At 45.6% G+C, this 22,962-nt stretch overlaps 1 protein-coding gene across 9 annotated transcripts in view; it reads left to right on the top strand.

Annotated features, from left to right (window-relative positions):
• Positions 1-1,184: 1,184 nt before the first annotated feature.
• ERBB4 (erb-b2 receptor tyrosine kinase 4) overlaps positions 1,185-22,962 on the top strand; it is a 617,214-nt gene continuing 595,436 nt past the window's right edge. For 5 of the 9 annotated variants that reach the window (XM_071746881.1, XM_071746876.1, XM_071746875.1 and 2 more), the window contains exon 1: positions 1,186-1,543. In XM_071746881.1, the coding sequence (XP_071602982.1) occupies positions 1,450-1,543 (94 nt within the window). In that variant the 5' untranslated portion in view covers positions 1,186-1,449. Of the gene's footprint in view, positions 1,544-22,962 lie in introns of all 9 variants that reach the window. The other 4 variants (XM_071746874.1, XM_071746873.1, XM_071746880.1 and 1 more) reach the window with 2 other exon arrangements.

Raw genomic sequence — 22,962 nt, 5'->3', positions numbered from 1 at the left:
TGTTGAGATTTTTGGTTGCTGTCTTACCAAGACAAGCCTCACCAGTCCTCTGGACCTGTTAGGGAGGACATTTGTGTTGTTATTTCACCCCTGTGCCAGGTTGGGCAAGGGAGAGGGGGGATGCTGTGGCACTGAAGCTGTCCCCACTTGGGTCCATCCAGGAGGTGCCACTGGGCTGGCAGGGGCCATCAAGACGGCAGATGCTTTATGATGGGAGATGCCACCATACCTCTGCACCCCATGGCTTTACAGGCAGACTGGAAAACACAGCTACTCATCAGCCACTTCACCACAGTCCACCCACTTCGAGTTGCACCCACTTGGGAGTTGATGGACCCTCATGGTTCCAGAATGAGTTCCAAGGTGGCACCACCCTGGCCCATCACCCCAAAAGCCAGCTACTCTTTTCCATCTCTTTCACCCCAGAGCTTTCCAGCCCCACAACTTGCATGCTGGTGGTGCAGGCTCCAAACTCACCAGGGCCTGGCTGTGCCACACAGCACCCTGGCCTCGAGAGCCAGGTGTGGGGTGCTTCAGGGAGAGGTGTGGGGCCCCAAGTGTTGGGGAGAGGGCAGCAGCACCCAGGGCAGAGGGTGATGTGCCACGTCCCCGTCAGGGTTTGGGAGAAGCCTGGGAGTGCTTCATGCCGGCTCCGGCACCTGTCCCACCTCACCCCACAGCCTCTCCGCTACTTACCGAGGCTTCCGACCCGGCTATTGCTCTCCCCTTGGCTTTCTGGGGAGGTGTCCCCGTGCTCCCTCTCTCGGGGACAAGAGACCTCCTGCCAGCCCCGCCTGAGCTGCCCCAGCAGAGCAAGGCAAGGGACACCCACAAGGTAGTGGTGTCCAAGGGACACCCTTGGGGGACACCCACAAGGTCCCTGGGGACACGCGCCGCACCCTCGCACGCGCAGGTGACGCTCATGTCGCACTCTCTTCCCCCCCCTTCCCCCTCCTTGATTTTCGTCGGGGAAAGATGAAGCCCGAGCCGGCGCCATGCCCGGCGGTGGCACCCGAGTGACACCGAGCGCACCTGCTCCTCGCTCCCGCGAGGGGGAGCGGGAAGAGCGCACAACACCCCCCCTCCTCACCCCCTCAACTTCCCTCCGCCCGCGCAGCTCCGCAGGTGCGGAGTGAGAAGGAGGAGGACGGGGAGGTGGGGGGGGGGGCACGGGGCGGTCCCGCTCGGCGCCGTCCCTCGCCCGCCCCCTCGCTCCGTCCCGCCGCTCCTCCCTCCTCCTCCCCCCGCTCCGCGCGTCTCAGCTCCGCGAGTGCTGGCGGCTCAGCACCCCGCGGCCGGCAGCGGCGGGCGCCCCGTCGGCGCCCGCGGAGGGGCGGCGCTGGGGGCGGTGGCAACTTTTGGGAGCCGACGGCAGCGCGGAGGCTGCGCGGGGGGATGGCGGCGGCAGGGTTGAGGCTTCGGCGGCGCTGAGGTAGCGGCGGCGTCGCGATGCCGGCGGCGGCCGGGGGGCTGCTGTGGTGGAGCTGCTGCGTGCTGGCGGCGGCGGCCGGGGCTCCGCGCGTCTCCGCGGCCGCGCAGGCAGGTGGGTGAGCGGCCGAGTGTGGGGCGAGGGACGGAGGGGAGGCGGGCTGAGGAGCGGCGCCCGCCCGTCTGCCAACTTCTCGGCGGGACTGCGGGTCCCCGTCCCCTGCGCGGGGTGCGGGAGTTTGTTCGGGTCCCGGGGAGAGGCAGCAGCCAGAGGGCGACAAGTTCTTGCGGGAACAGTAGGGCGGCGGAGCGGGGCCGGCGGCCGCGGATCTTCCGCGCAGCCCGCTTCTTCCCCGAGTCGCGTGGCAACACCAGTTCTATTATTATTACTATTAGTGTTAAAAACGATAAGTGGGCTGGGGGTTGCGCCTCCAAGCCCCCCACGGAGCGGCTGTCCCTTCCCTCTTTCGGGTGCCCCGCTCCGGTGGTGGCTGCCCGGGCTTCGGGTCCGCTCGTATCCGAGCTGGGCTCAGAGTCCCCGTGGCCGCGCAGGTGCCGTCGCTGCCGCTCCGACGGGGCTGTGCGCTCCCAAACTTTGCGCGGTTCCAGGCGGAGGGGGAAGCTTTCCTTCTGCACGGATTCATTGTGTCTATAAGGAGTGTCCAAACATTTCAACACGGATCTGAGGGCATTTGAGCACGGGGGAATACGAGCCGATAAAGGCGCATTTCCCTCTGGCAGAGCCTGCCTCGGTTTCCTAAGTTTCTGGAGTGAAACTTGCAGCGTTTGCTCCGTTGTTCTTCTTTGGCATGGGAGCAGCTCTCGTCGCCCTCGTAGTACGGGGCTGTGTGCGCCGGTGTAATCGCCCGAGTAGGGCACCTGGTCGCCTCCCATTTCATCGCCCTTCTCGGGAGCTGTCGCTGTGAATAAAACATTAAAAGGAAATCTCTTCAGTCTTTGTAACTCTTTTTTTTTTTTTTTTTTTTTTTTTTTTCCTTTGTTTTTTTGTTGGGTTTTTTTTTTTTTTCCCCCCGGTGATGCAAAATTTATGATGTTTGGGCAGTATTGGTGCAACAGCTCCTCATTCTCAGAATTCAGTTTATATTTTGGGGCTTTATATATCTGAGATGATATGTTTGTCGAGAAGTCAAAGAAGCGTGTCCCGGCTTCGCTTGCCTGGTTACGCTTCGCAGGCAGTTTTGATTTTGATGCACAGCTTACTTTTTCTGCGTGTTTTTGTTTCTTAATCCTTGAGGGGTGAAACGCTGAGCTGCTGCCGCTGCTTTCCCTGACGTTTTCCTTTTCCTGCGGTTTGAATCGGTAAATCCCAGCTGAAGGAGGACTGCATTCCTTGTATTCACAAGGCTTGGCTTTGCTCTACCTTTTTAATCCACCTCCTTGTTTACAAGCAGTCTCACTCTTCCCCTGACTTGATACTTTTCTGTCTCACTTTTCCGGGTAGCCTGCCCCGATTTTGGGCAGCAGCCGTCCCCGCTGGACTGCTCCTCTGCCTCCAGCCCTCCTTCCCCACTGCTTGGACGCGGCTTTTGGAGTGGACGATCACAAAGACACAAATCCTTGGTGGACTGAAAATAATTGAAAATAAAAGGCATCGGTCCAGGGTCGCTCGCCTGCCTTTCCTGCTGCCTTTGGGGAAGCTTCCTGGATTTGTGCTGCAGAAAAGCTTCTGTGCCATGCTCTGTGAAAAAAAGCAAAATCTGTTTATTAAAGTAAAATAACGGGTTTGGGGTAATGTTTTCTGTTTGGGAGGGGTTTGGGTGCTTCTGTGGGCAATGGCAGCTGTTAATGATTGACTTGCTGTGTGGCACTTGCTGAAATAGTGAAGCAGTCTGGACAGGTGAAACTTGATTTTTCAAGTATTTAGGACCCTGAGAATTTGGGCTTTCATGAATTTGGAGGCAATAGGATGAGGGTCTGGCTTTTGGTTTCATTTTCAGTGCATCAAGGGACATGATAATGCCTTCACTTGTGCAAACGAGCTGTTGGCTAAACTTTTGATTTCGTTATCCTGTGTCTGTTGGTTAAGATGCAAATGCATGAATATAATGGGGATTTCTGGTGTCTTTCTCCATGCTTGAGCATATAAGGTTTGCAATGCACAGCTCAGCCAGGGTCATGTGAGCCAAACCTCTTGGGCTGTTACCTGGAAGCTGGCGAGTCTTTATTCTGCTTGGAAATAGCTGATACATTAACTCCTTTTTCTGATATGTGGGGCTGCTGAGTTGTTAAATAATTACAGCCAAATTAACTCTGTTTGGAGTATTCAACTGCTCTGATAAATTAATTGTAATTAAAATTTTTTTTCAGCATGTGTGTATATATATATATATATATATATTTATTTTTTTTTCCCCCCCCACATGCCTTTGGAGAGATGCAGCTCCTCTCCTTTGGAGCAGCCCTCTTTGGCACCCCTCCTGTTTATTCCTCCCCGATGTCTATTTGATGGTTAAAATTAGGCTGAGCTCTGAGTGCCTTTGCAAAGCACGGTAAATATTGACTGAGAGTTTCAGCCCATAGCTGCCATCTGATGACTCTGTCCCTTCTCAGGGGATGCTCTGTCTTAGCCCTTTTTCCCGGGGGGGTCAGACCCAGTGCCTCTCCTCACAGTCCTGTTTCCCACCTGTATACCTGACTTAAAGGGCTGTGGTGTGGGGGTCCAGCCAGTGCAGGCTGGCACTGTCCCTGTGTGTCCCCTAAAGGCACTGGGGAGCCAGTGCTGCTGCAGGGCTGGGGAGACTGGGTCTGACCCTTCTGTTCAGGGCATGCCCAGGGAGCCTGGGGAAGCTGTGGCATAAGGTTTGGCACTGTATTTGTACACAAGTCCTGCTGATACCAGCACTGCAAAGTGCCTGAGTGACTTAGTTATGACTTCTTTTTCTTTTGGAAGAGATGGTAACTGATGTGTATGTGTACTGATCCTGGCACTTCAGAGCTACACTTGCTGTTAACATGAAAACAGTAATAATAATCTGAAATACGTGGCTATGATTAAACCAAATGAGACTTGGCATTAGCATCTCATGGAGGGAGAAGCCCTTCTGATCCTGTGTGGTGGCAAAGCAGGACAGAAGAACAGGGAAATCCACTTGGGTTCTCCTGTGAGAGCAGCAGCCAAGGGCCCAGCACCCGAACTGAGCTGCGAATGCTGCTTTACACTCCTGTCCATAATCTGTAATGCTGAAATGTGCCCCCTGTTTTCCAGCAGGCAATTAGTCACAGCCCTTAATATAACTGTATGTCTTATTCTAGCTTTCAGAGGGATGTTATTTGTATTTTCGAGTGAATTTAAGCAAACCGCATCAAGTTTACTTGTACTGCATGCAAAGATTCAGCCTGTCATGAAGCACATACACATATTCAAAGGCTTTATGGCAACACAGTTTTATGCAAGTCCCTGCCAGAGCCGGTGAGCTGCTGGGGTGGGCTGTGAGCCTTTGCTGTGGAGTGCGATGGGTGCAGGAGGAGGGAGAGGGTGTCTGTATGTGTGCGGTGATCCCGGAGCCTTTTCTGTGCGAGCATCTCTAGGTGGCAGCAGCCCCCAGGAGCTCCCAGGCATCGGGATGAGCGCTTGGAGTTGGGAGTTGTCATTTCCCAGGCTCTGGTTCTGCTGCTTAGCACCCTGCTCCCAGGCCAGGGAGCAGCTTTTTGGGTGCTTAGAGGGTTTCTAGAGGGGGAAGGGTGTGTGTATGCAGGGAATCGGCGTCTCCGTCTCCCCTATCCTTGCTTGCAGGATGGTGGAAGTGTAATAATGTGCTAGGAGAGTAGCTTGGACATGATAAAATGCTTCAAATAGGCAATGAAGGGAGCTCAGGTGACTTCAAGGGGGAGATAAGGATGAGTTGATCATAGTGAGAGGTGCTTAAAACAAGGAGCAAAGATCTAGGTTTATATTCTAGGGGACTCTTTAAGCTAAAGAGTAAATCAGTCATCATAAACTGATAAATGGGTACTGAGGGTGAACAGGTTATAGCTAGGAATGAAGTGTACTCTTAGTGGTGTAGTAACTGTTGTGGTAAGCTAGGAAACAAAAAAAGATACCTGGTCACTTAGCCTCATTAACTCGGATCAGATGGTCTTTCTAAAATACAAACACTTGCTCAAGTGGACGGTGTAGCCCCGAGTTGTGTTTTGTGTTTTTTTAATTCTACTTTAAAATGTTAATTCTAGTCCTTTTCTCAAAATAGAGGTGCTTTGGTATCACAGTGACCCTTCTATATTTCTTAGGACAGTAAATCTGAGCTGTTACGTGGTGGTTGGTGTTGGGAAATACGATGGTTCCCTGGAAACTTCTGAGCTTGCTTTGTGTCCTGGCTGCACAGACAGGTGTTAGTGCTGGGCAGCCAGACATTTATGCTCTTAAGACCACTGGTAAGCCAGGGCAGCTCTGTATGAATAGCTAAGCCAGATCTGTGCCTGCCGACTTTGCTGCTTTTAGGGTGCTGAAGCATTATTTCTGAGAGAGGAGTAGGGGCTTGCTCCTGGGGCTGACATTGCTGTGACATGAGGGAAGGCAGGACAAGGTGACTGCAGGTCGGCTGTTTCCCATGCATCACACATGTCCTGACAAGTCCACGGTTCTTGTTTTCACTGACTTAAAGGTTTTCCTTTTGTAAACAAACACAAGTTGCTGGATTTTGTGTGTACCCACACAGCTGAAGCTGAATTTTCCCATAGGGATACTGGAATCTGCCAGAAAGATTCATCATTTCAGCAACTTGAGTTAATGTTTGTGTAGTGACTTCTGGCTTTGGATGAACAGTTTAAGCTGTGCTCGGTGGCAGCTTCTCTGATGAGCTATGCGTCCACGTGATAAATGGTCTCATTTCTGCACTGTCCCCTACCTCTGCCAGGCTTATGGGCACATGCCAAGCTTCCTGTAGTCCTTGAACAGCTGCTGTTATATATAGTCTTCCCCCCCAAAGCCTGCCAGGGAAACTCTTCCCATTTTGCATAAAGGGGATGCTAAGTCCAGGAAAGATGTATATTTGCTTGTGCATTGGTGGTACCTGAGGGTCTGACACTGGCAGGTGTTGGGACATCAAAATCCCTGCAGGAGCACATACTAGGTCACACTATAAACTTGTACTGTAAGAATACCAAGAATACAAGTATGTACAAGGATAAGAAAGTCATACTGTAAGAGTGCTAAGAAGTATTTTCTTTTCCAGTGATATCTGCTTTTATATTTCCATCCTTGAAGCCTATATAACATATAGCTTCTGACCAAGGAGGAGTTAGGAAAAGAAAGTAAAACAAATGGGAAAGTAAACCCCAAACTTTTAGTGGATGCAGTCATTGTATACCATTTCTGTAATGTTCTTGTTAGAGATTTCTCGAATATACCGATTTTATGTTTATTTCCTTTCTCCTAATGTCTGTGCAGCTAGGCATACAGTAACTGAAGGAACATTTATAGCTTGATCTTTCTTCAAATGTTTTCCTAATAAATCAGCGTTGCAGTGTGGGCTCTGGTCACATGGTGATGTGACTCTTGTATCTCTACACCAGCTGGTGGTCAGCTGACAAATATAGAGCTTACAGAAATCTCACAAATCTCTGTGTGGGCTCTGCTCTAGGGGACCAGCCTGTAGCTCATGCCAGGGGAGGGTGAACCCTTTCTGCCCTGCTGGCCCAGCTGGTCTCCAGACACCTCAGGGTAATGCTGATGCACCCTTGCCTCCGGCAGCATTTACCTACTCCACCAAATATGGGGAACCCATTGTCTCCCCAAAAGTACATGGAGTGGCACCTACCTGCCATAAACTTGTATTTTGGAGTGTGCCCCAAACCATCAGTGCATCAGGAGGATGCTGAGCTGTGGGGCATGTTGCTGACAGATTGGAAATTTGTGTGGGCAGGCTTCCATCGTACTGCAGGACATTATCTGACCCTTTGCTCACAGCTGCTCGACTGACCTGTCTAATAAATGTCTATTAAGAGTTGTGATACCTGACTGCTCATTTTTAGTTTCACCCCTCCCCTGAGTTCTGTGGTGGTGTGATTCGTGAAAGAAATGGGTCAAGTCAGAAGGAGGTTGAAGAAAAAGAGCTCTCTTGCTGAAAAAACAGAAAATAATAAACCCCTTCTGAACAAAGTTGTGTTATGGATAAGTTGGAAAAGCTCAAATCTCTGTAAAATGGTGACGCAGCCTGGGCTGTAGCAATGCTGCCAGAGAGTGCACTACTCTTGTGTCTGGGCTTGGTGGCAAGGCTGAGTAAAGCTCTCAAACCTGTTCCTCTCCTACTGACTTTAGGCATGGCTGGGCCTCCCCTGTTCCTCCAGAGCACTCTGAACTCTGCTTTCACACTTTCCTCTCCTGTTTTCCCAAGTAAGCATCTCCTTTGGGACAGGCATCTCCCACTTGTGCTTGCATCGTGGAGAGGTGCCTGAGCAGCTGCTGCAGACCTGCCTGCATGCTTTACATTGGAAGCAGGCACTTAAGTCCCTCAGTCTGTGAAGCTGAATGTTCTGGGAAGAGACCTGTGGTGACTTGATTGCACCCCAATGAGCTGCTGAGGACGTTCTATGGACATAGCTCCTGCAGCAGGATGGAGCCATTTTGGTGCATGGACAGGAAGAAAAATCATCACTCTTAACTTGATACACATCCTAATGTTCAGTTTCCATTAATTGAAATTATGTTGAAGTATCAAATATTCTAAGCATAAAAGTTTAGGTGCCGTGGTTAGTATGCTAATGGAGTATTTTAATGATCTTTTCAGGTTAGTGTCACAGCCAGATTCAAGGGTAAATATTTATTTCTAATACTTGATTTTGCTTTAGCCCCTTCTCCAAGAGTGCCCAGATACTGGTGGCTGTTGATCAGCTGCCCTGTGGCTGCCAGCCAGCTATAATTAAGATTTTTATTTTGATCCTATCCACTATGCAATGTTTAATCATGGATATTTTTGGTCATTATCTTTGACAGTAAAAATGTATATATCTAAATTTAAGCTGCTGTTTGCTGAGGATATGTGACAGTCTTTAGAATTCAATATTGTTTTATTATCTCTTTGAAAGGATAAAAAAGACTCCTTTGTTTCAAGAGATTCCTGCAGCACATAAAAATACCAGTGAAGTAGCAAACGTTTTCCAGTTGTTGTTGACTTCAAATTTAGCAACCATTGTCCCAGTTGATATATTTGATGCTCTAAAAATGTGCTTGCCATTAAGTAGGAAGCCGAAGTGATTGGTAGGCAGATAATATTCTTTAGAAGCTATTAATAATGCTCAGAGGACGTACTCATTGGACTGTATGGAAAAAGCCATGGGATTGTGTAGGAAGGAGGCAAAAAATAACGTATATTGCTGCTTGCTCTATTTGAAAGCTGCCTTTATTGCTCTGTCTGTATGTGCTGCAGCGATTGCTGCCCGAATTAGTGCATCGTGAGTGGGAGAAACCGATACGCAAACAGAATGCTGTGCAGCTAATTTTGTTTAGCAAATTGAGATCTGATGCCTGCTATTTCGTGCCCTCCATGAGCCGACTCGGGTGCTAGTTGCAGCATCCTTGTGTAACGCCTGGAGACCCCGTTCTGCTGTGTAAGGGGGGGGGAGAATCCGTTCCCCCTCTCCCCCAGCCAGTGGAGCTCGGGGGAGGAAGGGAATTAATATCCCATTAAGAGACAATGAAAAATTTCAAAACAAATGTAAAGCCATCACAGCTTTTCTCTCTCCTTTTGTCTGTTGCTTGAGCCAGAGGAGGGCTTTTGTGCTGCTGCTGATGTATCCCCAGTTGCTGTGAGTTTCTCCCTGGATTTCTCTTTGTTTCTTGTAGTTTTGAGCTGCTCTTAAAACCACAAATGTTTGGCTCCTCTTGTGCAACACCTTTCAGACTGCTACCAGCTCGCCCAGCTGTGCAGCCCTGGTGTCACCTGGGGCCATACTTTGTGTTGGGAAGATATTAGAAAAAAGCCAAATTATTAGAGTCTATAAATAGTGGTGATAACTTTCCCAGTGTTTATATTGCCCTTGTGCTGCATAACTCACTGAAGTCACGGGCTAGGTTTACTTCTAGTGTTGCTTCATGTGTCACTGTGGATATCACGATAATATCACGATATAACAAGCAGTGTGACAGCATAGGTTGGGGAGTTCTTTCTCTGGGCTTGATAACAACTGTAGGGGTGCTTTATGTTGTCTATGGCTCCATCCCACCTCTCAGAAAGGAAACAAAGCCAGGTCTGTGCTGAACTTTCCAGGCTACCCAAGATTTTTATGTGCAGCTTGAACCTTTAGTAAAATAGCTCCTTAAATAGCCTTTTATTAGCATTTACTGTCTTGTAGTAACTAAAGATTTGGGACAGCAGGAGAGTGCTTTTTTCCTCCTACTTTTTTGGGAAGATTTACAAATAGATTCACAGCAGCAAATTTCTCAGTGATAATTTTATCACAAGATCTTGAAGTCATGAGAATCTTGGTTTTCACATAAGGATGGAAAAGCATCTTGAACTGTTCTGTGTGCAGAGAAAAGTTAAAGCTCCTGTAGCTTAGGGGAAAAAGTCCACTAATTGCTTTTATAAGTCATGGGGTTTAGCTCATTTATAATATTTTATGCAGGGCTGGTTGACTTATGGATTTTCAATGTCTGGCAAATATTGCTGGTGACTTTGGAGATGGAAACTTTGGTTTATTAAGACTTCTAATAGCTTTAGTGTAATTGCCTATGTGACATGTGCTGAAGACATTAAAATATATGGGTTATGTCTCATACGACAGTAGGGCAATTACCAGGTAGATGTCCTTTGATACTGGAAAATGATCTTGCCAAACTTTTGCTGTCAAGTTGAATAATTTAAGTCTTGCTGAGAAGGCCCATAGAAATGAGAAAAAAAGGTGTTGAGAGCAGTTGCCTTTTCCAAGTAAACCATAAAAAGGCCATACGAGGGTGCATGATTTCTGTAGGTCCTGTCTGTTCCCAGGTGGATCCTGCCCATTTGGGCTGAAAGCTTCTGTCCCCAGCGGTATCTGTCCTGGGTTAAAAGTGTCTAAATGGTCCTAGATTACATGAAAATTGCTATGATATTTGTTACATTTGGGTTTCTGGTTTTCTGCCTGACTGCTTTTGCAGTGATGCCATAAAATTACACCAGCTACCAGTCCCTTCATTGCATCAGTCTTTTTGGCTTACTGATGACTGGGTCCTTCCTCCAGCCAGGATTTTTAGAGTTGGATAACCCCTGTCAAGTTTAGGTTTGTTACCTTCTGTGGCCAATTAAAAGTTTTTATTGTTTGTCCTGAGTCTCAGTGATGCTGGTGCCTCCCTGGACACTTTGTGGAGGATGAGCCACCTCCAGGTGAGGAGGGATGTGCTGCTGCCTGCATTGTTGCTCTTTGGTTCAGATAGTAGTGCTGATGTGTGCTAAAGTGCCAGAGTTTTTCAGGATCCCAGCTGACTTGCAGAGAATGCCTAACATCACCAAATCTCATCTTTTATCTCATCTTGTATTTTATAAACCAGCTGTTAATTAATTTCTCTAAGAATGCACCTGAACTGGAGCAGGGCCCGTGTTTCTAGGAATATCTGGAACAAAACCATGTATTTTGGTGTGACAAGGTCTGAGGCTTATTTTGCCAGGTAAAAGAAGGCTTTCCTGGGGGGTCAACAGTATGAAGTGTTGGAGCAGCATCACAACTTACTAATATTGTGAGGGGTGTCTCTTGGTGCCAGGTAGCACAGGGCCTTAGTGGCATGTGGAGATGGGATAGAAATAACCATAACCAGCAGGTACCAAAGTACCTGGGAAGGCTGGAGAGAGGAACAAGTGCAACTTCAGTCCCCTCTGTGGTCTTAAGTATAGGTGTGATGGATGAAACGCAGGCGTGAGGGCATTGGGGTAGCTTTTCCCTGGGTCTCTGCAAATGTGTGTATGGCTGAGGGGCTGTGATACCAGGTCATGACACTGATGTGCATCCCGTGGGAGCTGGCAGTTACTATCTCAGCAATAATCTTTGTTTTTAATGCTCTGCTTCATTTCTTTCCTACCAAGTTTGGGCTTCCAACAATATGATTATTTATGGACTTGTAAGTCAGAAAGAGCTTGGTAATTGCTATATTGCTTTGCCCGCAGTAGCGACAAGCATTTAAATTTAATACATAATCCACACAGAAAATTGATATTTGGTCAAAACTTGAGGACTCTGACAGCTAATCTTAAAGAGCTTTTGGTTGACATGTAAAATAGAGACTTGTGGATGATATTCAGAGGAAAATTGACTGTCTTTAGGATTATTCCATAAAAGAAAAACACTCCTTACAATTGGCTGAAAATGCTTGAGGGCGATTAAGTTTACATGGAAACCTTTCCTTAGACATCAGCAATGCAAAGTCCTGGGACACTCAGTGCTTGGATCTCGTGCAAAAACCCTGCACTAATGCTTAATTCAAAACCTGAATTTTGCCTGATTTTTCATGGTTTGTCTGAAACCACACTCACAAGCTGCTGACTGGCTTACTAAGAGCAGTTCTATTTAATGTGCTTGTACTTTAATTTGTGTGGTGTTTTGTGTTTTTTGTTTGGTTTTTGTTTGGTGTGGGTTTTTTTTCTCCATAGAATACATATACAACCTAAGTAACAAGAATGCCTCAGTACCTGTTGCCCTGTGAGAACATTGCAATAATGGATTTGCCAGTGTTTATGGTGAAGGTGTCTGGCATATCTGTTGAGATACACGTGCCTACATTTATTATTCAGTTTGCTGCCAATCACAATGTAAAGGGCTAGAAGTTTCAGCAGAGAAGCTGGCTCAGTTTGGTGGGCACATGCTGCTTTATACCAGGGTTACCTGATGCTCTTTCTTTGTTAAATGTAGTGACATGAGGCAACCAGGTGCCACTAATTGCCAGGTAATGGGCTTGACCTCGTGTGAAGCCCACCTGTGCCTAATTAGGGCAGGCCCCTGCTGCGCATGAGCAGGATTAGGGGGCCAATGAAAGCCTCACACCTGTAGCCAGGGAGTCATTAGACACCTTCGGAGCAGTAGCACCGATCCAGGCTGGTCAGAGCACCACTCGTGAGATTCTACTGGGACACTGGTTGGACCTTGGAGCACCGCACCCATAGAAGAGGTTCGTCTTGATACAGTTAAACACATTTCAGTGTGTTTTGTCAATATTTGGGTTTGAGTCAGGAGGTCTTGGATGACGTTGCTTCAAAACTACTCAGTACCTATTTATTAAATACGGTGCTTGTGTTCAACAGAAAACGTAAAACCCAATTTCAAAATTGGGCCCACACAATTATGCAGTCAGGTAATGGTGCATGTAATTGCTTGCACAAATGGTCAGTTAGATGTGTAGCTGTCCATTTGTATGCAAAATTAACCCATTTTGCAAATTGGACTTGGAATATTTATGGTGGAAAATGCTGCATTCTAGAGATGGCTGCGTTGTTGCACCATCCCCTTCCATTGGTGTCCTACCAAAATGCCTTTTGTCTTCACTTACATGTTGGTAACAAGCTGCTGGAATTGAAGCAAAAAGTATCTTTCTCTTCTGAAACTTAATATGTATTGGTACACTTGCAATGAGTAAAAAATGATAACTGTGTGATGAGAGATGCTCTTGAAATAGAGTTTGTGGCACAACAATTTATCACTCTGCCAAAGGCATGCTGGAGGCTTTGCCCAACTGATATGGATAGGCACCAGATAAATAAAGTATAGAACACCAGAAACCACTTGGAGTTACGTGGAGGTGATTTGCAAGCAGCAGGCTGAGCAGTCAGGCTGTGTGTGTGTGTTACCTTGGTCTGTGTGCATTAAATGTAAGAGCCACTAGAATGCGTGCAACCTCTTTGCTCTGGAATGCACTTTTTTGACAACATGTTATGTGGCAAATGTAATTGTATATTTATATTAAAAAATACTTTTTTTTTTTTTACACACATACTTCAGAGTTACTTTTTTGTTTTGGTTCTGTCTGGTGTGTTGCCAAAATATTTCTTTTCAATGAAAAAATTCAAATCCCCAGCTGAAGAGTGTGTATAAATATATGTCGTTGCCCCTTGCAGTTGATGCAATCTGTTGTTCATCTCGGTCTCTGGGTGCTCACACAGGTCAGGTTTTTGATCCCTATGTGGCCATTGACAATTTCTGTGTTTTAAAAAGGAGAGTTACTGCCATCACCAAAAAAAACCCAGAATAATTGTGTAACTGGCTTATGCCTGTAGGCTGTTTCCCAGGAGGATGTACTTGCTTGTGCCTTCTGAGAAAGGCACGTGCTTGTGCATCTCTCCTAACTGGGATGAAGGAAATACTATTATTCAAATTGTTCCCACAGGGCAGGGAGCCATGATCCCATCCAGGGCATCGTTTGACTGCACTTTGCTTCCCGATGCACGTCTCTAGTGCACATGCCTGTTTTAGGGCTTGGTGTGGCAGTTTCTCATGTGTGAGAAGGTGGATTTGGCAGAAATCTTTAGGATTTCTTGTCTGGGACCTCAGAGTTTTGAGACTCTGAATGAGAAGCTAGCAAAGCCTTTCAGCCTCACCTCTGACAGTGGGGTGAGTGCATGTGTGTATTATAAGTTATTTATGTATGTATGTATATATATGCATAAAATATATTAAAACCACTTTGGATGGAGCTGTTGCCCTGTGCTTGCCCAGGGCAGGATGAGTGCTGTTGTTCAAAGTGCCCATCACTCGTGTATCTTTTTTTTAAAACTTGTCTCTCTGAGCCCAGACCCTCAGCCTTAGCTGAGAACCAGCTTATGTGCACATGAGATCTGTGCTGATAGCTTTTCAGCACTGTATTATCCCAGCACAGATGCAGGTGCCCTCCTCCTGGTGTTCTGCTGCTTCTGGGCAGCAGAGAGGTTATTCCACAGCACTGTGGTGCTCCCTTCCAACAAGGGCTTTTCCCAGGGATGTTTTCCACAAGGAGACCCCTGATGTGCATGTGGGATGGATGGAGGGCAAAGTGGCACCTTGGTTTCGTGCTGGGTTATCTTCCCAAAGAGGCTGTATGCTGAGCTCGGGAAGAATTAAGCAGGAGTGTATTAACATCACTTTTTATTCCTGAGCAAGAGGCTGATGTCCTCTGTGCATATTAATTTCACAGCCTGGGACATGGTAAAGAGGAGAGCAGAGAGTCCAAGTGTGTTGGGTAGCTTCAGCAATTGGGCTGGGAGAGAAAGCTCAGATTACCAAGCTGACTTTCCCTGCCAGGCTGCATTAGCACCACTGGATTAAAAAACATGGAAAGCTCCAAGTCCAGAACTCCAGAATGACCAGAACTATGCTTTCATTTTGTTTGTCTGTGTGTCATTTAAATTATTTTGGCTGGTGTCCATGGGAGCTGCAATTTGCTGTAGACAAAATTTAAATCTTTCATGTCTTATGTGCATGTAAGGCAGAACTTGCAGAACTCTTCCTCGTGCCTTCCTGATAGCTTTGAGGATTGTACATCCAAAGATAGTGAAGGACGTGTTTTCAGAAAAGTACAGCCTAAAATAAAGATGAAGGGTTTACCCCCAAAGTGATATTTGAAGGAGGCAGCTGGGAGCGGTATCAGAACATGAAGCTTGTTGAGCTCTGACTTGGCACACTTAAACTAAAAATCCTTTGACTTTTTGAGGGATGCACAGGCAGTGCTTCCAAATTCCAGTGCAGGTCATTATTGCATTTTCTTTTATGTAGAGACCCATTAGCCTCCTGTCTTTGGGGAGGATGGTACCCTGGTAGGGGATTTGTGGGCAGGAGCTCGTAGCTCTTTGGTGTAGCTGTGGGTTTGGTGTTGCTGGACCTCTCAGAGCATGTAAATGTTGCTGGAAAGGCTTTGGTTGCCAGAGGTTAGGGAAACACAGTCTTGAAGGCTTAATCTCTTCAAAAGCATGAATTTCTGGCTTGTGGTCTCAGTTCAGGCTCACAGGATGAACATCCTTTTGAGTAAAGATACACATTCGTAAAACATTTTGGGGATAGGAGAGGATAAAAAATGTGCTACATAAACTATATTAATGATATTATCAGCAGAAGAGCTAATAGCTATCCTTGCTCTGTAGCAACTGCTATTCTCTATTACAGATACTGCTGTGAGAAAATGCCAGTGAAAGGGTTAAAGTATGTTATCTGGTGCTCGCTGATCTACAGGACACAGGACTGATCTCTTCTAAGTTATTTATTGGTCCCCTGGATGGCATGTTTGGGTCACTCTGCCTCCTCCTGAGCCACTGCAACTTCCACAGCCTCTGGTACCCATTTGATTACCTCTTAATCTGGCTGTGAAATAAAAGATTAGAGGTAAATTAAAAGATCTTTTTATTAAGGCATGACATACTCTTAAGTGACAAAAAAATAGGCTGTGGATATTCTTGATTTTTAGAGGAATTAATTTACCCTTAAAAAACAAGTAAGGAATATGGTATTTTATACACAGCTCTCAGCGCTCTGTGAAAAAAAGCAGACTACAAAGCACAGTGCAGGAAAATTGATTTATCATCAATTTATTGCTTGGAGCTCTAGGCAAGCTCATCTCAAGACAGAACAGAGATCTGTAAAATCTTTTCATCTGAAACTATGAATTAAATTGGGAAGAACTGCTGATAAGAGACCAGAAAAAACCCTTGAACCAGACAGGCTTTGGGGAACGGGTCTCCTGGTGCAGTGAGTGTAGGTGGAGGGAGGATGCTGATTTACACCCGCTGAGGATCTGGAACTTAATTTCTTATTACCCTATTTCTTTCCTCTGTGTGAATCTGGCCTAGGCAGGAGCAAGCCTACCATAGTCCCCTCACACCCCTCTTGATTTCAGTATAAATTTAACTTTCTTTGTCAGTGCATCTTGTTAACCTTGCTGTTTCTTCTCCTGACCTGTGCTCTTCTTTACGGTGTGTATGGATTCTTAAGTCTCCTAATAGCAGGGTTACTTGCCTTTTTCAGCAGGAAGCCTCTGAAAACAAGCTGATGCATCTCACTATATAAATAAATAACACCTGTTCATATATTCCCTTCAAAGAGGCAAGTGAGGCGGTGCTAAAGAACTCTCTCCCCTGCTTTCTGTTTTTTGTTGGTTTTTGGTTTTGTTTTTGAGGGGAAAAGCTGTATTATGTCAGCAGCCTGTAATAAATAGCACTGCAATGAGAAGCGACAGCCTCATTCACCTTGCATTCATGCAGAAATAACTAAACTCTCTTCCCATGCCTTTGGAAAAGAAAAAAAGGAGAAAGAAGGGAATTAAAGAAAAAGAATTGACCTTGGCTTGCAGTTGCTCCTGCACTCCCAGGGAACAGCCTACCAGCAAGAGCCTGAAGTTTCTCTGGCTGTTCTTGCAGGCAGCTTATTGCCTATGTTACTGCAAACTATTCAGCCCACAGTGCCTGAAGTGTGGTCCCCATCCCCACCCCATCTTGGTGCCTGAAAGTATAGTTAGCTGAACTCTTACTTGGCAAAAGATGGGGGTTTGAACGGCTTAAATATATTAATGGAGGAAAATTTAAAAAGTAAGTTTTATACAATAATGAGATACAATGTAATCAGACAGCTCTGTTATTTATGCCCTCGATTTATTGCAGCTTATTATGAAGTTAAGGTAATTTGGAAGCTTTCTTGCAAATTGAGGTAGATAACAAAGGGGGAAAATGTAAAAAGGCTATTAGGAAATCTGGTAGAAGGCAAACTGATGAGAGGGTACTCTTGTAGCTGTTTACAAAACTGTTAAAGCTGTAGATGGTTTTCTTTACTGCTTTTTGTTATTATTATTTTTTAAGTTTGCAAGAGCCATTTGGAAAAAAAACACATTACTTTGTTAGGGTCAGTAAAGTGTTCTATCCCCAACTGCCTCCCCTTTCTGTGTCCAGACTCTCCAGCTCGCCTTGCTCTGATGGGATAGCAAGAAGTTTCTAGAGGTCAGGAATAGGGGCACAGAAGAAGAAACCCCAGGAGTATTAATTTCACATTTTTCTTTCCTCCCTGTGGACCAGCTCCCATGACTCTGCTGCCTTTGGGAGGCTGTTCCACCACTGATGCGGGTCTGGATGCAGCTCCATGCCCACTTCCTGCCCTCCCTGGGCACCCCATGTCCCCCCTTTTAGTAACCTTCAGTGAGAGCTGCTAATCCCCCAGTAACAGCCCAGCACTTGGACTAAACTCCAGGTTTGGTTTGTCTGGGAAAGGCGAGTGGCAGCTGTCGTGTTGTTTTAGCATCAGGTTGCTTCTGAGTGCAGCACTGGGTTATTTTTAGTATGTGTGTGTCCTCCTGTCATCTATATATAACTGCACGGGTGAGTGTTGGAGACAAGGGAGAATAGCTCTGGCCCACAGAAATGTCGTTTTCCTTCGCAAGGTGAGGAGGGTGCTAGGATTTGGTGAGAAGAGAGCAACAGGGGAGTGAAACCACACAAACATGCATACTTTTTTTTTTTTTTTTTTTTTTTCTCTTCTTTACTAGCCCTTTCAGGCAAGCTTCACTTGCTGAACACCATCAGCAGCTGGGTTCATCCTGCAGTAAATACAGTTTTGGCCCTGCCCTTTGCTGAGCTGAGCAGAGGAGGTGTGACTGCCTGGTGTCAGTAAAATTGCACTGCGATATCTCCCCTAGCAGCTCTTGGTAATAAAATGCAGGTTTTGTAGCAGGAAAGCCTCACTTCCCACTGCTGGGAAGGGCTCTGGTTCCTCTCACCTTGTTAGAAGGAAGACACACATCCCATCAGCAGCTGCATCCCTCTGCAAAGTGCATCCTTTTAACCAAGTGGTGCAACCTCCCCAGAAATCTCACCCCTGCCTCTGTCAGAGTTCTGTGGGGGCTGCCCAGGCTCACCCTTTCTGCCCAGTGAGGAGCAGGGATACGTCATGGGGAGGATTTGGGACCTCCCCAAACTTAAGGGAGGGGGAGCAGAGGTGCAGGGTGGTCTGCTTAGAGGGCAGGGGAGTGGGATGCAAGGCACGTGGTGGCGTGGCCCTAGGGAGGCTTTGGGACAGAAATAAAGAAGGAAAAGATTTTTGTTTTTTTTTTTAATTAAGTGCCAATATGAGAAGAGCAGGTGAGCACCCTTCCTTGCGATTCCCTAGAACCAGGGGATGGGAAGATGTGCACTAAAAGCAATTCTGTCCCTGCTCCTGTTTTCTTGGTAGGGTAAAATTTTCTTGCAGCAGTTTCTTTATTATAAATTTGTTTGATATTCAGTCTATAAACATTAAAAATAATGAAGCCATTTAGTATTCCTAGGCATGCCATGTGTACTTCTGAAAGTATTTTATTATGGTTCAGCTTTAGTTAATAGACACAATAAACTGTTACCACTTGCTTTGCATCTCATTTCTTTCCACGGAGAGTTTTTAATCTTGAACACAGAGTTCCATGCTGGTTTGGTTCATAAGACATTTAAAACATCATGTGTCAGTAATTTACACAGAAACAAGGATAAACACATGCTTGGTACTGGAGCAGTGCTGCCTGCTAGCTGTCCCATCTCTGTGACAAAGGTGGGGTTGAGGATGAGGATGGTCACTCTCCATTCTTCCTCAAGTCCTGGGAGGCTGTAGGACTCACCTGGTTGGGAAGAGGAGTGTTCCACTGCGTATGGCTGCATAGTGGGTTTGGTGGGCAAACAGTTTGGGTAACAGGCTCTTCTTTTCTCCCTCCTGGGACCTGTAATAACTTTAGCATCACTGGGGCTGGAGCAGTTGAACTTGGCCCAGAAGTGCAAAGATTCTGAGCAATTGGACAGATGTGACATTCTTTCAGACCATTCAAAATTTACTTTCTAAAGGAACCTGTCTAAAAATGAATAGAATTCTTTGTCTGCCCATTATTATTTGTTCTTCTAGACAGTTTTTTAGGGTTTTTTTTGGCAGGTCAAAACACTTCTTGGTTTCTTATCTGACTACTCTTTCCAGAGTTTCCTTGTTAAGCATTTGTTAATTAGCACCTAATGACTGGGTTATGATGGAACTACAGGCGTCTTATCTGGAGGCAAAGCAATTGGCAAGCAGATTCATTATGATCAGAGCAACTCTAATGAATTTTAAATTGATTCATAATAATGTGACACTTAAAATCAAATGTTAAGCATATTGTTAATAATTACAGATGCACGTTTACCGTCTCCACTTTTAATTTTATTGCTTTTTACTATGTATATTAGAGGGCCAGCTTTCTAGTACCTCTCTTTTTGCGCTCATAATTCAGACTTCTGTAGCTGCAAATAGCTTAATTAACTATTTGTCTCTCTCATGGTAACTAGATATATGAGAATGAAATCTAGGAAGTTTTTGTAAACATATATAATTTATTACGGTGATTCTGTAGCTGCAAGTTGTTACGTAAAAATGACAGTGAAACTAATGAGAATGGTTCATGCTTGCCATCTATGATGGCAGAAAGGGGAGGGGAAAAATGTCAACTTATGATTAATACAATATCTCTGGTTAGTTATTACAGTTATTTGAGAATGCAAATCACTTTAAAATAGTATATTTGATACTTTAAAATAGTGCCTGAAACCAGTTTTGCACACTAAACCCAGCTCTGAGTCATCATGCTAATATTTGTGGCTTTGCAACCATCTTTTCTTTTTTTGGTAGAATTAGTTTTCTTGCTTACCTGGTGTTTTAAAAAGGGAAACTCTTCTGAAAAATAAAAATACTGTCCTAATATCTGTGAGTCACAGTAGTGGCTGGTGGGAGTGTAGTGAGCACATCCTGATAGACAAGAGAGGACTGTGTGTCCCATCACATATTACTAAAAAAGGCATCTGCTGGGAAAAAAACCAAACCATGGCATAGGATTTAAAGGTGTTTAGTAATACTTGCTGTCCCATCCAAAGTACTTCAGTATTCTCCTTTCCCTCATCCCAAAGTGCTCACTATGAGGCTATTTGCCATGTAAGATTGTGATGGAGATGCTGTGTTGGTGTTTGCCAGCACTGCTTGGCTGCCTGTTAGAGGGAGCCTGGAGGATGTCACTTGAAATAGCAAAATAGAAAAAAAGAAAAAAAAATTCAAAAATAAGTGTAATTTTGACATGGTTACAATGATCAAGGAGTTACCAGGGGCCTTGGTGGGCGTTTGGTGCAGTGTTTATGTTTGAGTGTACCATCACAGGTTTTATGCTTTGCTTTACTTAGAAGTTTATGTGAAGTGATTTTGGCACAGATGGCATCGCCCGTGGGCTGTGGTGCCATGGCCCAGCCACGTTTCTGCTCAGACTGCCTTGTGCTTTTAAATCCTATCAAGAGCAAAAGGATGGTTGTTTGTTGGGTTTTTTTTTTAGGAAACAAAAAAAAAAAAAAAAAGGGATGCTCATTTTGCTGGTGGGAAGTAGTGATCAATAGTAATAAATACGCTCAATTTTATTTCTTTTCTCTCTGTGAGGTGTGTGTCACGGGGGTTTTTGCAGAGCTGTGGAAGGTGCTGCAGTGCTGCCTCCTACTACGATGGCTTTTTCACGACTCGGCAGCAAAACCTCTGTGCCAGGAGGGTGGCCCTGAAATCCCCCCTTGAGTTACAGCTGGTGTGAGGCAGCGCCTCAGAGGGGTGTTCCTATTTTATCTCGTTTTTTCCCCTCCTGCAAACAGAAGCGTGGAAGGGAGAAGGGTTTCTGTGGGCTGTGCCTCCAAAGGTCATATAACACTTGATGTTTTCCCTGACATGACACAGTGTGACAGAAAAAAGTATTTATCTTGTGTACCTGTCAGCTTCGTTCTGCCGGCTCCGGAATGATGAAATACTGCCGAATATGCTGCTGCTTGTTTCCTTCAGGGACTTGCACTGATTTGTTTAAAGTGTCATCTGCACCCAGTAAATGCTTCATTTATTACAGCTGACACCTGAAAACGTATGAGGGGAATGTATCAAGGCATCATGCAAATATTATTTTCTTTATTTGCTGCTGTTTACTTGTGTCCTGATATAAATGCAGTCCATAATGATAAATTGTGTTTCTTGGGGGTGCCACCTGTGCGTGTATGTGTATGTTTTGAACTACCTCGGCGAAGTTTCTGGAGACACGCTCCATTTCCATCAGGGAAATGCATTTTGACTCCTGATGGGGTCAGCTTAACTGTTAATTATCTCGGTGAGTCACTAATGAGCTGTTGCCGCAGGAGAGCATTCATAAGGCATCTCTTCAAACTTTTCCCTGTTACTTGTTCTGATACTTCAGCGAAAATAAAAATAGATTTCTTGCAAAAGGGGTAGGGGGGAAGTGAATGTTTGAGGTGATAATGTGACCCTTGGTATAATATTGATGGAAAAAAAGGCTTTCAGATTTAACTCCCAGTATCATGTTAGGCTTTTTGGGTGACTTTTACATTTTTTAGTTTATTTTTCTTACATTTTCTTTTTTACATTAAGCATTTGTCAAATTCCTCTCTCAGCAAAACAATCAGTTCAAAAATAGCCAACATCAAAGAGATGGAGGGAAGCAGTTCGCCCACGGTACTAATTGCTGATGTTATTGTGTGTCAAAGTGAAGAATGAAAAGTTCCTAAAAGTGCACTTTCTGTGGGTTGGAAGGCTGTGTGTCGTTTAGGGAATTGGCTTTGGTGCCTCCCATGCCCTGATGGTTGTGTGGGCCAGCAGAGGTCGATCCACGCAGTGTTGGGACCTCCTACAGTTCATTGCTAAGGGCAAAAAAGGACATTTGGGCACATTGAAGATTCACTCTGCCTGCTACTCCAGTGGTGCAGCTTTACCTGGGCTAAGAAAATGCATAACACAAGGTGTCTGCATTGTCCTACATCTTGCTATGTATGCAACTATACAGGACACATGTGTCTATGAGTTTTACTGGTGCTATGTGTCAGTATGGCAAGTGATGAGGTCTGTATTTTGGATGCTTTATTGTATGGTGTGGGCTCTGGCCCTGCAACCATCTGTACAGTTGATACTACAGAGGTTCTGCATCCACTGGAAAAATACAAATCCAGGAGAAAAATAAGCTTTTTGTATGTTTTCCTTCCCCTAGGTAAAGGAGCAGTGCTGGGGAAGGAGGGCCTTCTCAGTACAATGGGAATTTGTAAATGGCAAATGTATCTCCCGCTTTGATGTTGTTCTGTTTTACAGCTGTTGTTACAATTTTAATTAGTGAAACTGGATTCCTTGCTTGAATAGCATCCTTGTTTTATTTTACTGTGGTGTGCCTTCCCCACTATGTGTGTGCAGGCTGGAGAGAGAGAAGGGTCCTGTTCACTGGGTGCAGTTTCATTGCACCCATGCCTGGGAGCTGGTCCAGGGGCCTGGAATCCCAGGGGCCCAAGCTTCCTGGCATTGCTCTGTGCCATCCACTTTTTCCCCACCTTGTTTCCTACCTAGTCCATTCTTTTTTTTTTCCTTCTTTTGGTAACATTTTTGAATGCAAGGACTGTTTTTTCCTGTGGCTGTACACAGTGACTTCTGGGTTTGGGCTTGTGGTGCCAGCATTAGGCGCACAATTTCCATGATTCCATATAAATATGAAACTCTCAAATAAAATATGGAACTCAGGAACTGCTATGTGGTCTGTATGTTTTGATGCTGTTTTCTGATGGACAGTACTATGTACCCAAGGTGACCCTGATTTTAGATGCT

Source organism: Heliangelus exortis, chromosome 6 (assembly GCF_036169615.1).
Source record: "Heliangelus exortis chromosome 6, bHelExo1.hap1, whole genome shotgun sequence".
Classification (NCBI taxonomy): Eukaryota; Metazoa; Chordata; class Aves; order Apodiformes; family Trochilidae; genus Heliangelus; species Heliangelus exortis.
This window is presented reverse-complemented; position numbering and strand designations above follow the sequence as displayed.